At 53.8% G+C, this 15,413-nt stretch overlaps 1 protein-coding gene across 2 annotated transcripts; it reads right to left on the bottom strand.

The window, feature by feature from the left end:
- Positions 1-5,803: 5,803 nt before the first annotated feature.
- Positions 5,804-11,122, bottom strand: GJB3 (gap junction protein beta 3). Of its 2 annotated transcripts, none has more exons than XM_059376277.1 (2): positions 10,769-11,122; positions 5,804-7,427 (listed from the first exon to the last, which is right to left on the bottom strand). In XM_059376277.1, exon 2 carries the CDS (start codon positions 7,391-7,393, stop codon positions 6,581-6,583), a length of 813 nt encoding a protein of 270 aa, XP_059232260.1. In that variant the 5' UTR covers positions 7,394-7,427; positions 10,769-11,122; the 3' UTR covers positions 5,804-6,580. The 2 variants fall into 2 exon arrangements, with proteins under 2 accessions (XP_059232260.1, XP_059232261.1); XM_059376278.1 differs by lacking the exon at positions 10,769-11,122 and adding an exon at positions 10,152-10,342.
- Positions 11,123-15,413: the final 4,291 nt, after the last annotated feature.

Below are 15,413 nucleotides of genomic sequence, written 5' to 3'. Positions count from 1 at the left end.
TGGGCAGGCAATCAGAGGTCACTAAGCAGCTCCCACAGGTCACTGGAGACTGTAGAGGAGGGGCTTCCTACTTTTAGTTTGGATCCCACTCTCATGCCTCTACATGAGGGGAGGGCACCCAAAGCAATTAAGGAGGTGGGTGGAACCTTCCCAGGGTCATTTAGGCACCACCCTGCGGATGACCGCTAATGAGGGTCTTCTGTGCTCCAAGTATTGTAAGGGGGGGAGGGAATTAGACCATACACCAGCCAGGTGTAGGCTCTGGCCTCCTGCTCTCACTGGCTGGTACAGGAGGCAGGAGTTGAGCATCTCAGCCCTTGGGTAAGGGGAATGTTGTAAATATGGAAGGTTTTCCGGAGAACTCCAGGGGGACTCAGAGAAGACTGAATTAACCGGTTGAAAGGGCTCGGGGATCGTTCTGGGAAGAAGGGGCAACATGAGCAAAGGTCAAGGCTTGCAAAGACCTGGGTTGCTGCCCCTAGGGTGCTGAGACTTTGCTGGGCAGAAGCAGAAGACCCTAGAAGCCGAGACGTTGCTGCTGACGCCTGTGCCTCAGTTTCTTCCTCTGTAGAATGGGGATAGTAATGGTTCCTATTGTGTAGGGTTGATAGGAGGTCCAGTCAGCACATAGCATGGTGTCGGTACCCAGAAAGTTTTCAAGTGAGTGGTGGCTCAGAACGTGACAAAACAGTTGTGGCCAAAAGGGGTCTGTGGATTGGTCTTGGTGGGAGCAGACAGGGCTCAGGGGTGGACTGGTGGGGAAACAGGGCAGCTAAGGAAAGGGAATGTGGGAGGTGGGCGCTGAGGCCTGGGGGCAGGTGGCAGAAAGGTCCTTGTTTTTCCACAATAGGATTCAGTCCTTGGACTCCCAGTGCCCCAGCGCAGGGTCCCTGAGAATCCTGCCTCCAGGCCCTAGCAGGGAGACTTCTGGGGCAGCCCGTGTGGAGGGCTTGGCTCAGATCTCAGGCCTTCAGGATCAGGCTGAGCTGGCTTCCCCTTCCAGGCCTGTCCCTCTGGGCCAGGCTGAGCAGAGCCTCCTGGATTTCCAGAGTTGACAACCTCGCCCACTTAGTTCTGACCCCTGAGGGCATGAGAACGGAGGTCCCTGGAGGCCAGTTCTTACCACACCCCCCAAGACAGCCTCTGCTCCCAGAGTTCCTCTCCTGCTGCTGGGCCCAGACTCTCCCAAGCCTTTCTGATCCCATCTACTGGAAGGAGGGAGGAGCAGGTAGAGACCGCAAGGCCCCAACCCCTGTTCTCAGCCCTTCCTCAGGGGCTCTGGGGGTCAGGGTTTGAATGACCAGGCCCCTTTCAAAGGAAAACCAGGGCGGGATCAGCCAAGACAGTAATCCCCACAACCTGCCCTCTCCGCCTGGGAGACATCCCTGGATGGGATGGAACCCCACATCTCCCTCTGTTCCCATTACCCTGACCCTGTACGGGCCACTGTCTCAATGGCCTCCTAGCTGGTCTCCTGGCCTCCAGCCTCCACCTTTCCCCATAGAGCTGACTGCACAGTGCCTTGCTTAGAACACTCTGTGGCTCCCCATTGCCTTCTCCAATTTCCTCTGCTCCTTACTCTGTTTCTCAGCGCACTCTGCCTGGGTCTGCACCTTCCCCCTGCAGCACCCTCACATGCTGAACCTGCGAGGGCTTCAGGATTTTGCTCCACATCACCTTCTCCCTGAAGTCAGTCCCCTTGCTGGCCTCCGCCTCCACTGGCTTACTCGGGAGCCTTTGTGCCGTCAGCAGCTCAGGTCCTACCCCAGGGTACACTGTTCTATTTGGGGGTTTTTCGTTGTTGTTCTTAAAAATTTTATGCTTAATGGTGGTAAAAAACATAACATAAAATTTACCGTCTTAACTATTTGAAAATGTACCATTTAGTAGTGTTAAGTACGTTCCCACTGTTGAGGAACAGAGCTCCAGAACTTCTTACATTTGCAAATCTGAAACTCTGGACCAGTTCAATAACTCCCTATTTGCCTTCCTCCTGCCCTAGGTGCATATTTCCCTGTGTCTACCCCTTCCCACCCAGCCCCACTGGACTGTGGGCCCCCTGTGGGCGGGCAGCTGGGTCTTGCTTATATCCCCAGCACCTAGCAGGACCCCAGGCTCATGTATGAATTTACTAATTCAACAAGTTTGTACTGAGCACCCCCTGGAGCTGTGGCACTTAGACACCAGAGACCATCGAGGGGACGACAGCCAAAGTCCCTGCCCTTGTAGATAGGACACTCTAGCTATGGGGAGACAGAACACAGACCCTTCTGATTGGTGATCAATGCTATGTGGGAAGCAGGGAGGGGGGAGAAGGGAGAGGGTGCGGGGTGGGGGGGCAGTTTCCATGTTGAACAGAAGAGAGGAGATACTCTCTCTAAGGGGCTGACGTTTTGATGCATACCCTGAAGGAAGGAGGGAGTCCTGTGGCTCTCTGAGGGAGAGTCTTCCAGAGGAGGGAACAGAGAGTGCAAAGGCCCTGAGGCTGGAGCGTGCCTGGTGTTTCCTGCTTGAGGGACAGCAGGAGGTCAGTGTGGCTGGAGTGAGGTGAGCAAGGGGAAGAGCATGCTGGGGAACACGGACGGTGTGGGGTGGGACACATCTTAGAGGCCCCTTAAGGCCTGTGGGAGGTGTCTCGGCGCGGGTGAGGGGGTTTGGGTTAGGGAGCAACATGGCCTGACTTGGGTTTTATAGGCTCATCGGGGCTGTGCTGCTGAGAATAGACTGAGGGGGTGAGTGGCGAATGTGGACCCCACTGCCCTTCATGACAGGCCTTGTTGCTCAGCTGCGGGAGCCTGGGCAGCTGACAGCCTCCCCCTGCTGGCACCGGCAGGTCTGCCCCCACTGTCCAGGTGGCCAAACTCTGTGGGATGGCCCCAGGTGGGGATGGAGCCAAGTGGTGGTCAGGGACTCCTCTCATGGGCCATCTTTGTCTAATGGACACAGCGCCCTGGGACAGATCTTGTTGTTCGGTCCTGCTTCCTCCCCTTCCCATTCTTTTGCTTTCCCAGGCTCAGGGCAGGAAGCAGGGACATTGTTGAAGTAATCCAGGGGGTAAGATGATGTGGTTGTCTTAGCTCAGGCTGCTAGAACAGAATAGCATGGACTGGGGGATGGAGTGGGGGAGATGGGGAGGGCTCAGACAATGGACATTTACTTCTCACAGTTCTGGAGGCTGGAAGTCCAAGATCAGGGAGCCAACATGGTTGGGTTCTTGGTGAGGACCTGCTTCCCAGTTTTTGCAGGTCTGTCGTCTCATTGTGTCCTCACACGGTGAAGAGAGAAAGGTCATCCTCCTTGTGTCTCTTCTAAGGGCACTAATCCCATTCTTGAGGGCTCCATCTCGAGGTGCCCCATTTCCATCACATTGGAAATTAGGATTACCATCACATTGGAAATTAGGATTTCAATGTGTGAATTTTGGGAAGACACAAACACTCCATCCGCAATAGGAGGCTTGGACCAGGGTGATGAATATGAGATAATGTGGACCTTGGGCTGCACGGTGGCCCACGTGACTTCACGCAGCAGGTGGGCCTGTGAAGGTCGTGTATCTGAAATCCAAATCTATCCGATCCACGATTGAAGGAAGCTTGCAAGTGAATCCTCCTCCAATGAGGAAGGAGGAGATAGAGGCGTGGATCCTGAGAAGAGAAGGCTGGCATGAGAGCCACCTTGTGGTGACAGCCCGGTCTGCCGGGGACTCTGGATGGTGAACGCATCCTCAGCTGCCCGGCTCAGAACAGCTCTCAGGCCACACGTGGGACACACAGAGCAGGCAGAGTCCCTAATCGACAGTCCTCGTCCACAACCTGGAGAAGATCAGTCGTGCTGGGATAGCTGATGACATCCTCCAGGTGCTCTGACCTCCAAGCCACCCGTGACCAAGCAGCTGAAACCGTCCTGGAGGATGTTGGGATGTCTGGCAGCAAGTAGGAGAGATCAGCCTTCCCTGAGACCTTTGCAATCATCCAGTCGGAGCTGGGACTGACCTATGATGTGGCCTGGGCCAGGAGCACACTGCTGCTTAGATATTTACTGGACACATTAGCACAGTACTGCTGCGTTACCTAAAGGACCTCCTATCTGTATAACCAGCCGAGGAGTAGGTACTGTTCTGAGTGCCGGGCTGCATATGTTCCCTTGTCCCTCGGATCAACTGTCTACCCTGCTCTGTGTCCTGGAGGCTGAGCCCTACTGAATGCCTCCCTGGGCTCCCTTGCCTTCCAGATTCTGGTTGGGCTGGGTCGGTGGGAGCCGCTGGCCAGCAAGCAGGAGATGTGATGGTGAAGTTGGGGTATTTATTTGGTCGCCGGGGTTGAATGCATCCTGCAGCTCCTGTCCCTAGACTCATGGCACTGAAGTGGTCTTTGTAGGTTTCCTTAATTATGCCCATACCTTTCAATTTATTTTTTTTCTTTTCAGAGAGCAAGAGTGAGAGAGAGAGAAAGATAGAGATAGGGAGCATGAGCAGGGGGAGTGGCTGAAGGAGAGGGAGAGAGAGAATCTCAAGCAGGCTCCATGCCCAGTGCAGAGCCTGATGTGGGGCTGGATCTCATGACCCTGAAAATCATGACCTGAACCGACATCAAGAGTCGGATGCCTAACCAACTGATCCACCCAGGTGCCCCAATCATGCGCATGCCCTTTTAAAATAATCCCTCAAGGAAACTCTAAGTTTAAGTTATTGGGTTCGAATGTGCCATCTGTTTCCTGTTGGGCCCCTGACTGATGCAATTCACTGTCCTGATGACAAGACAGAAATCCTGAAAGTTTGCCCATGTGCAAGTGTGTGTGGTGACGATGGTCATGAAGTGGTTAAGCTATGATTCCGACCTGGGGGCTGGGTGTCAGCCCAACCCCAGGCCCTTGAAACTTGGCTGGCTTACCCACCCCACTAATGACCACATGTAAGAGCAAAGGTGAGCCACAGCCTGTTCTGTGGATGGCCGTGATCTGCCCTCTCCTTGCCTGCATTGGCTCTTGGCTCACTGCTCCTAGATTTCTGGCTGCTGGCCTTGGCTTTGATAGTCACTAAATGTTTTTCTGGATTCGTAGAGCCCCGCACTCCCTTTTGCTTTCCATTCTGGTCTTTCCTGGATGCTGGTGTCCTCTAAATTGCAGGTCACCGCACGGTGCTGGGAGTGGGGCTGTGAACCACCCCAGCATCTGGTTAGGGCCAGAGATGAGGGTGTTTTGTGCCTCCCCACCCCCATGCCTCCTCCACCCCCATCGCGCTCCCCTCTGGGCTGTTGGAATTCAGCTCCCACCCCCTGTGTAGTTTCAGCATCCAGCCAGGACCCTGGTGTGCTGGAAATGCTCAGGGAGTGTGGAAGGAGCCGATTAATGTTTGAGTGACCCTGGGACTCAGGTCTTTAGAGGAGACAACTGGGCTGCTGTGAGCACATATGAGGAGTCAGAGTATGAATAACAGGGATTTTGTGTACACAGGGTGGGGATGTGGGTTCTTGATGGCAGTGACTGGCTTATAAAGGTGGTGGGAGTCTGAGTTGTCTACAGAGAGGGCAGTTACTGTGTGTGCTCAACGCAGTTTGACTACTATAAAGGCTAGAAGGCCTGTTGCACTGGGAGCACAGCGCCCTCTTGTGACCACGCCTATAATCACAACATATATATCGGGAGTTTCCAACCCACAGCCCCACGGGGATGAACCCTCCCCGCAGCCTAACTTCTGCTCCAGCCTTGGCCACAGGCGCGGAGCTCTCTCCACTCCTGAGGTCTACCTTCCCTGCCCTCAGGGTCTTGTGGGTGGGAGTGCAGAACAGAGGTCGGAGCCAACCTGTATAAAACACAAACTTTATTGATTTCAAGAAACATCTACCTTGAGTCTCTGGGAGCTCGGGTCTGAGAGCCTGGCACTAAGTTGAGCACATTTGTGGGGAGAAGATGGGAGCAAAGTTGTCTGAACCTGGGGGGAAGAGGACTGGGCAGAAGGGGGCTTCCCCTGAAGGCAGTGGGTACTGGGAAGGTCCCTGCGTATCTCAGGAGGGGTTGGTGTCAGCAGAGCCTCCTGCCGCTCTGGCTCACAAGCTCACTCTCAGCCCTACAGACTTCCCACTGCTTAGAGACTACCTCCTTCCCACCCCAGAAATCTGGGTGTCCCTCCCAAGGAAATGGAGATTCCCTTGGATCTGGTGCATCCAGCCAGGGCAAGCATCTCCCTCTTTGTGGTCTCCAGGCTTCTCTCTGCACCTGCTGTTCTCTCTGCTAAGAAGCACTCCTGCCTCTCTGACATTACTTCCTCAGTGAAGCCGGGCCTGAGCACCTCCTCCTGGGTCAGGTAGAAGCCCTCTGCGAGCCCCCTAAGTGTCCCCTTGCATGCAGTAGTGAATTAGCTTGTTTCAACCTCTGTCTCCCTTGGCTCTGGGTTGGGAGAATTTTACCCAGGTCGACAGCACAGTGCCCAGTGCACAGGAAGTCTGCCAGCAATGAAATTAGATAGATTAGTGAATTCAAAAGGAGGGGGGGTGCACCCCGCACCTGTAGGGCCACTCCATCAGTGCAGTACTGCCCCCACCTCTCCCCCCTGGTAGCCCCAGGGCTGCTCCCCAGCCTGTGGTCAGATGGGGGTCATGGTGGGCGCTGACGCGTGCCCCTTGTCATCACCAGAGTCAGAGCCCAGCTCCCCGGCCTCCACCAGCTTGTGGTGGCAGCGGCAGGTGGAGGCTCGGCTGGTGGAGGATGGGAGACTGCGGCTTTTGGAGGACTTGTTCTTGGCTATGCCCCGCAGGACCCTGTGGAAGATGAGGTAGCAGATCTCGCAGATGGTGAGCACAATGCAGACCGCCGACGCCCCGACCATGAAGTAGGTGAAGATCTTCTTCTCGGTGGGCCGGGCGATGTAGCAGTCCACGATGTTGGGGCAGGGCGCGACGTTGGCGCACTGCACCAGGCGCGGCATGCCGAAGCCGTGCCACAGTGTATGCAGCACGTACAGGAACAGGAACTCGATGGCCAATTTGAAGATGAGGCTGAACAGGTATGTCCACCACAGGCCGCCATGCTTCTTGCCCGCGTTGGCGTACAGCTTGGCGCACTGGTCGCCGTGCTTCTGGCGGTGGCGGCGCTCGCGCTCCTCGCGGTAGGCCACGTGCAGGATGACCAGCAGCGAGGGGCACGTGACGAAGATGAGCTGCAGGGCCCAGAGGCGGATGTTGGAAATGGGGAAGAAGTTGTCGTAGCAGACATTGGTGCAGCCCGGCTGCTTGGTGTTGCAGTCAAAGTCCTTCTGCTCGTCCCCCCACACGCGCTCTGCAGCCACCACATACACCAGCACGCGGAAGACGAACACCACCGACAGCCAGATGCGCCCGAACGCTGTAGAGTACTTATTCACGCCGCTCAGGAGGGCCTGGAGCGTCTTCCAGTCCATGGTGCCTGGTGGGGGTGCCGGGGGCCGTGCCCACCTGACAGGATAAAGGGAAAAAAAGGTGTTCGTGACCAAGGGATATTTGTTGAGCATTTCCTATGTGCCAAGTGCTGTTCTGAGTTCTTTATGCGGATGGATTCGTGTGATCAGCCAATGACCCTCTGAGGTCAGGACTGTTACTGTTCTTTCCAAACCACAGGTAGGATACAGGCACAGAGACGTTAAGTGACCTGCCAGAAGTCACAGAGCATGCAGGCCCGAAGGAAGGGAATGTGCCTTTGCTGATTAACAGTCACCATTTATGCAGCATTTACTGTGAGCCAGCCACCGAGTTAAAGTTCTGTGCCTTGTTATTTCCTTTAGTCCTTAGAATGACCCCACGAGGAAGATACTATGGTGCTCCTCATTTCCAGATGAAGATAACAGTTGCAATGGGCACATAGTAAATGCTCAGTAAATGCTGGCCACTCATTGTGAGAGCTAGAGAGAAGTCACTCTTAAAATGATAAATGGATTCAAGGTCTGGCTGTTGGTGCCAGGGCTGTGCTCTCCACCACCTCCCCTCCCCTTTGCTGGATGCCTGACCCAGGCTGGATTCTTGCAACTTTCTTATATGCCTTGCTACCTACCATCTTGTGAGGGTGGGGTCATGGGCCTCTCGGGGCCAAGGGCAGACCACCCCCAAATGGGGGCACTTTGGTATGAAGATTGTTTTAAGTTAAAAGCAATTTAAACCCATTAGATTCAGGAAAAGATCTTTACCTCTTTTTCAACTGCCTGAAAGAATTCAGACAGAGGACCTAGTCCAGGAAGAGACCTACCAGCACAGATAACTACATTTTTACATGAACTAGGTATGGTAGGCAAGGAGGAACCTAGCAAGGCTTATTTGATCAAAGTTCTCTACATCCCACTGTTTTTGAGTGGACCTGGCAAATATTTGCTTCCCAAATATTTACTCATTTTCACCTTCTGTGAATTGTATTCCTTCCCTTTGAAGTCCCTGACCCCTAGTCCCTTCTCTTTAGTTCAGGATGACATATATACCTCATTTTGCTTGTCTTTGGAATTTCTTATCTGTGTGGATTTCCCATACTGAACTAAATTTTCTCCTGATAATCTCTCTCCTTCATTCTTAGTCAATTTCATTCTTAGTCCAGCGAGAAGAACTTAAAAGGGAGGAGGAAATTCTTCCTCCCCGGTAACCCCATTCTACAGAGAGGAAGCAGGTTTAAAGAGGAGAAATGGCGTCCCCAAGGTCTCACAGTCAGTAGGTGGTGAAGCTGGGAGACCAGATCAGGTTGGGGGTGAATGTGGGATGTAATAATGGTCTGGCTCCTAGCATACCAGATCCAGGGAAACTCTAGAGACAACCTCCCCTCCCTGTGCCAAAGCTGGGGCTCCTGCCAGAGCTGGGGGGAGACCCAGCTCCCCCAGCCATGCCGGATACCAAGGCTTTGTGATAGGGAGACATTGTATTCAGGCCGCCGAATCACACATTTTCCTCCCAGTTCTGGAATGACTCAGAGGGTGTGGACGGGTGGGTCTGCATGAGTACATCTAGTGTCTGGATGCTGCCTTGGGTGTGGGAACACGTGTGTCTCCATGTGCGTGTGTGGGCCTGCGTGCACATGTGGGCGCTCTTGGAGCTGGCTTTGTGACTCTGAGCATGCATGCTGCCTGTGGGTCCCAACCCTGCATGACCGCTTCTCAACCCTCCGCTGCTACTGCCCTGCCTCAAGCCCCATCACTCCTGCTGGTATTGTTGCCACAGCCTCCTCACTGGCCTTTCAGCATCTGGTCCTGGACCCTTAGAGTCCATGAAATTGGATCATGTCACTCACTTGTTTAAAACTTTCTACTAGCTTCATGTTACAGTTAGAATGAAACCCCAGATTCTACATTCTTGCCTTCATCTCTTATTATCTCACCCTAATTATCTCGGCTCTGGCCACACTGGGAGATTTGGGAGTTCTGCAATTATCCTTGCTGCCTGGAATGCTCTTTCTCCAGAACCCTGGAGGGTGGCTGGGTGGGTCTTTCTCATCCCTGAGGCCTCTGCTCAAGCATCATCTTAGTGGCCTCCACAGATTACTCTGGATCTAGGAGCCCCTGCCCTCCTGGTCACTCCACTCCCGTCCCCTTTATTTTCTTCCTTGAATTTAATCACCATTTGAAATTAAATTAATAGTTTTTGTTGTTGTTCTTATTTATCGTCTGTCTCCCTTATTAGAATGTCAGCTCTGTCTTGCTTACTGCTATATACTTAGTGCCTAGTGCTTGGCACATTGGAGATATTCAATAAATACTGGGTAAATAAACAAATGCATGGTGACTTCTCAGAGAGGCAGCTTGGAGGGAAGGGCTGTGAGGTGTGGGCAGGAACCTCCAGGAACAATGGTAGCTGGACAAGGACTTCTCCACTCTGGGCAGAAGGAGAAGGCACAGCTGCTTCTCAACCCCTCATCTCTGCTGATGCCTCTTCTCTGGGAATCTCCAACAGGACAGTGTGACTGAGAGACCCTCCTTCTCTCCCCCACTTGCTCCCTGAGACTTGGCCTTTGGGGAGGGGCCATGGAATGTGCATGGAGAGGAATCATAGCTGGATTCCAGTCTCAGCTCTGCCACTTACTAGCCCAGTGACTTCTAAGAATCCCTTGATAGTTTTAACCTCCATTCCTTATCTCTAAAGGGAAAGAATTCTTACTTTCTTGAGCTGTTGTAAGAGTCATAAACCATTCCCTCCCCAGGCCCCACTCACCTGGTGGCAGTTCAAAAAAACTGAAGTGGTGGTTGGAGGCCCGTCTTCCAGCCCTCGGACAAGAGGGGCCCTGTCACCGGACACCCATCGGGGTGCAACCCCCTTCTGGGTCTCCACGTTCCACCTTCCGGTCCTGTCTGCCCAGTCCCGCCTGACACACCCCAGGGACTCGACTCACCCGCAAAGAATTTCCCTCCAAGCCCAGAACCGGGACTGGTGGAGCCAGTCTGATTACCCCCAGCTTGCCCCCAACACCACCTCCCGGCCATCCGCTTTTTCCTAGCCCGGGGACCAAGTCTCGCCGAGCTGTCGCCACACTCCGGAACGCCACCGCCGCGACCACCTCCTTTCCCTCCCCCTCCAACTGAGCTTTCTCCTCCACCGACCCCACTCTTTTCCCCAGTTTCCCTCCATCCCGGGCGGCTTGCGAGCTTGCGGACGTGGGAGGAGGGTGTCCTAGAACTTTCCAGCCCCTGGAGCCCCCACCCCACCCAGGATCGAGGGGCGAAAAGGCAGTGGGGGTGCTGGGGGAGACCCCTTGCACCATCTCTCCCCCACCAACAGCACCCGGGGTCTCCTGGGAGCGCTCGGGTCCCGGGACCCCCACCCACACTCACCGGGAGCCCGCCTCCGGGAGCCCTGCGCGGCAGGGGGGAGATGGGAGCCGGACTCTACAGCGGCGACCCGGCACTGGGCGACTGGTGCAGCCCTGGGGGCGGTGCGGAGGGAGGGAGGGTCGGGGAGGAGCCTCGGAGCCCTCCCGGCCGCCGGGGGTCTGCGTTTAGTGCCACGGGCACCCGCTACCGGGGCCGCCTTCCGAGGGCCCCGTCGCTGCTCGGAGCCTCGGTTTCTTCATGTGGGAAATGGGGGCATCGGCGGCCATGGGCAGGGCTGGGCGAAGGCTCCAATGAGATCAGGGGCGGGAGGCACTAGAGACTGTGAAGTGCCGTGGCCCGGGACGGCCCGCAATCCTGACTCGCCCACACGCGTTACCAGGGCTACTGTGTCCGCGCCCTGCCCGGCGCAGTTCCCGCCCGGTGGCCGGCCTGGACCCGGCTGGGGAGTGGAGGGGGGCACCCTGGGGGTCTGCCCTCCCGTCACCACGGCCCTTCACGGCGGCGCCCCTCTTGGGCGCTGTGTCCTCCGCGGAAGCGGAGGTTCCCACACCTTGGAGAACCAAGTGGGGAGCCGACTCTGTGTCCACACTGGAAGGGGCAAGGGGAATCCGGAAAGGAGATGGTGGGGGGATCCTTTGTCTAGGGGTGAGGACAGGAGGGAGAGGGGTGGTTGCCTGAGTTATGTCCAGAAGCAGATCTTGTGAGAGGCGGGTGGGGGTGTTGGGGGCAGAGAGATCCCTTGCCCTAGACAGCAGCTGGGCTGCAGCTGGGCTGGGCTCTGGGGACAAGGACGCTTTGTCTTAGTTATTAGTGTACTATGACAAGGAACCTTCCCAGCCTCCTTGGAGAAACCCCAGGGTTTCTGACCTCCCGGGGAGTCCTGGGATCTTAGTCCCCTTGGGTCCTGAGCCCTCAGTCTCCGCAGAGATGGTATTGCTAACACAAGGGTGACTCTGCGTGGCAATTTCCCAGGACTGTTCTGGCTCACACCTGTGGCCCCAGTGTAATTAACATCACCCCCTCACTCTCAAAAGTACCCCAAACCTGGGAAGATCACCCTACCTACTGCTCATTTTGGTGGAGAACTAACCCTGCATTGGACACTCAGAAACATATTTGTGCCAGATATGGCCCAAAGACTATTTCTTCCTCCCTGGATGAGGAAGGCATGATCCTTCCCCAGAGTGAGAAAACCAGGTACAGAGAGGTTAGGTGACTTGCCCAGGATCCTACAGAGAATAAGGAGCAAACCCGCCTCTGGAGGTCTTGGCTGTGTGGTTTCTGGATGGCACAGAGCCACAGGGCAGAGACCATCTTTTACTTAGTGGGCCATGGCCCCTGAAAATCGTTGCTGAGGCTCAGGGCTGGGGTGGTCCGGGTGTTTCTGTGTTTCTGTTGATGCAGGGGTGGGGTGGGATGTGTGGGTGTGACTGTCCTGTGAAGGTGCAGGACTCTGCCATCTGTTCCCTACCACGTGCTGCTCTCCAGCGTCTCAGAGCAAACCTGCTCCCCACTTTCTTGTTTGTTTGTTTGTTTGTTTTTTTTTAAAGATTTTACTTATTTATTTTAGAGAGAGAGCTTGAGAGGAGAGAGGACAGTGGGAGAAACACTCTCTGGCGATCAGAGAGCCTCATGTGGGACTCAATCCCAGACTCCAGGATCATGACCTGAGCAGAAGGCAGTTGCTTAACCAACTGAGCCACCCCGGAGCCCCCCACCCCCACCCCACTTTCTTGTTTTGAACAACATTTCCATCCCTATAGCAGGTCACAGAGGCAGCCCTGTCAAGATCACCACGGATCTCCATGATGCTACATCAAACAGTCTGTCCCCACCCTCCTGGGCCTGCAAAAGCACCTGACACCGTTGACCACTGCTTCCTTCTCAAAAGGCTTTCTTCCTTCAGCTTCCTTGACACCACACTCCCAGTTTCCTGGCGCCTTGGAGGCCTCACAAGCTATTGTCCAGTGTGGGCATGTCCCAGGACTCAGCCTTTTCTTTCTATGAGAGCTCATCCAGCCTGGGGGCTTTCCATACTTTCCCCTGCTGATAAGTCCTGCGTTTCTTGTGCTCCCCCTTACTTCTCCCAGAACACCAGACTGCCCACCTGACCGCCAGGTTTCCAGTTACTTGATTTTCCTTCCTGAGGTCAACTCTCCATCTTTGTAGAGATACTCTTTGATGCTTTCCTGAGGGAGGTACACTATGCCCCTGGTTCTGCACTTCTCTATTTAAAAAAATTTTTTAAATTATTTTTTAAGAAGGATTATGTAGTTTATTTTTTAAAAGTTTTTTAAAAAAATTTATTTGACAGAGAGAGACACAGTGAGAGAGTGAACACAAGCAGGGGGAGTGGGAGAAGGAGAGGCAGGCTTCCCACTGGGCAGGGAGCCTGATGCGGGGCTCGATCCCAGGACTCTGGGACTAATACCTGAGCCAAAGGCAGACACTTGGAAACTGAGCCACCCAGCCTCCCCTGCACTTGGCTATTTTTAAAAAAGATTTTATTTATCTATATATTTGAGAGAGAGAGACAATGAGAGAGAGAGAGAGCACGAGAGAGTGAGTGGGGGGAGGGACAGAGGAGAGGGTGAGGGAGCAAATCCCAAGCAGATTCCACACAGAGCATGGAGCCCTATGCAGGGGCTGATCTTGTGACCCTGAGATTATGACTCGAGTCGAAACAAAGAGTTGGTCTCTTCGCTCACTGAACCGCCCAGGTGCCCCCTTTGCTATTTTTAACAAAATATAGGATATTTTCCCTCTATTGGTAGATACAGAACTACCTCATTTTTTTCTCATAAAACAGCTGACTAGTATTCCATACTATTTACTATAATATATTTAATCAGTCCCATATTGATGAAAATGAAGGCAGCTTCTAATTGTGAATTTCCTTCCTTCTATTATAAACACCACTGTAATCAACATCCTTGGACAAACATCATTTAACACATTTTAAAATTAGGTCTATAGGATATATTCCTAGAAGTGGAACTTTGGGGTTAAAGTTGTATGCCCATTTGTACTTCAGATAGATAATGTCAAATCTTCTCCAGAAATGTATTAGTTTCTGCTACCACCAGCCATGAGGGCCTGTTTCCTGGACTCCTTGCCAAGGTGGAGTGTTAACCACCTGTGGCAATCTTTGCCAGTGATATCTCATTATACTTCTATTTTGCATTTCTCTTACTACGAGTGAGCACGAGCATCTTTGGATAGACTCAACACCCATTTTATTTTTCTATCAACTGTCCTATGCTTTTACCCGTTTTTCTACCGGATGGTTGCCTTTTGAATTAAGAGATTTCTTAGGAGATCTTTATATATTCAAGAAAGAAGCCCTCTGTCAATGATACAAATAAAAAAGGTCTCTCCCTCCCTGTTTCACACTTGCATTTTGACTTTGTATACGGAGTTTTTGCCGTGCAGAATTAAAACATTTTTAATGTAGTCACATGTATCAATCTTATCTTTTATGGCTTCTGGGTTTGGTCATAATTAGAAATGCCTTCCCCACTCTGAAAGCCCAAAGAGTTTTCCTCCCATGGTTTCTCCTAGCTAAAGTAGTACTTTAATGATATAAATCAGATCGTTGTCACTCCCCTATTAAATCCTGCAGTGACTTACCATTACTTTTATACTAACACCCACTCTCCTGACATTGGCCTACAAAGCCCAAACCACCTGCTCCTGCTTTGCCTCCCACCACACGTCCCCTTGGTCGCTTTTCTCCAGCCACACGGCCTTCATTCTTTTCCACAAACACGCCACGTCCAGTCCAGCCTCCTGGCCTTTGCAATTGCTGCTCCCTCTGCCTGGACGGCTCGTCCCCTGCTATTCCCTGGGCACCCCCTCTGAAGCCACTTTGCCCACTTCCTCAGCAGTGGAGCTTCAGAACGTTCCCAGAGATGCCCTCTGAGAGCAGAGAGCTGGGGGGGGGGGGCACTCCTGCAGCACCTCCAGCACTCAGACACTCAGTGATTGTTTGCAGAGTCAGTCTTGGTAGCGCAGAAAGTTATGCGTGAGAACTGTCTGGCTGTGCGATTGGGCATTGGGTGTTAACAGGTAGTGTGGGGAGTAGGTAGGTATGTTTGGTGCGTGTGGTTATGAATGAGTAGGATTTTGCCAAGGTGGCTGGCAGGGTTTTGTGAGAGGCATGAGCTGGTTGGTGTCTCTGTGTGTGGTTGGGTTGTTCGTTGTTCTGCTCTGCTGCCCGGGTGACCAGATGGCCTTGGTCCTATCATTCGGGCCTTGCCAGCGCTGCTCCCTCACTCCTGACATCAAGCAGTGCCTCCGACACCTGCCCTGTGCTTCTTCTGGAGGGATCTGGAAGAAATCCCATTCAGAAAGAGGCTGTGAGGCTGCTGTCCCACTTCCAGGTTCTGCTCCCAGAGCAAGGGAATGTGTGGGAGGCCATGTAGGCCATCCCCTCGCCTCGGGGCAAGGCTGTGTCCTGCCGGGGCTTGGAAGCTGCCGGGCCACCCACACTCCCTTGAGGGCCTACACACCTGTTCTCTGGGGGTGGCAGGCTTAAAGCCTGGCCCCGTGCTTCTTCTGGCCCAGGCCTTGGCACAGGCTGGTCTTAGTCCCAGGTTGCCCCCTGTGTCTGAAACTCTGCCCGGGCCTCAGGCAGGGGCTTCCC

The sequence above is a fragment of the Mustela nigripes genome, chromosome 14 (genome assembly GCF_022355385.1).
Source record: "Mustela nigripes isolate SB6536 chromosome 14, MUSNIG.SB6536, whole genome shotgun sequence".
In the NCBI taxonomy this organism is placed as follows: Eukaryota; Metazoa; Chordata; class Mammalia; order Carnivora; family Mustelidae; genus Mustela; species Mustela nigripes.
Note: the sequence above shows the minus strand (reverse complement) of the source record. Positions and strands in the feature narration are given on the sequence as shown.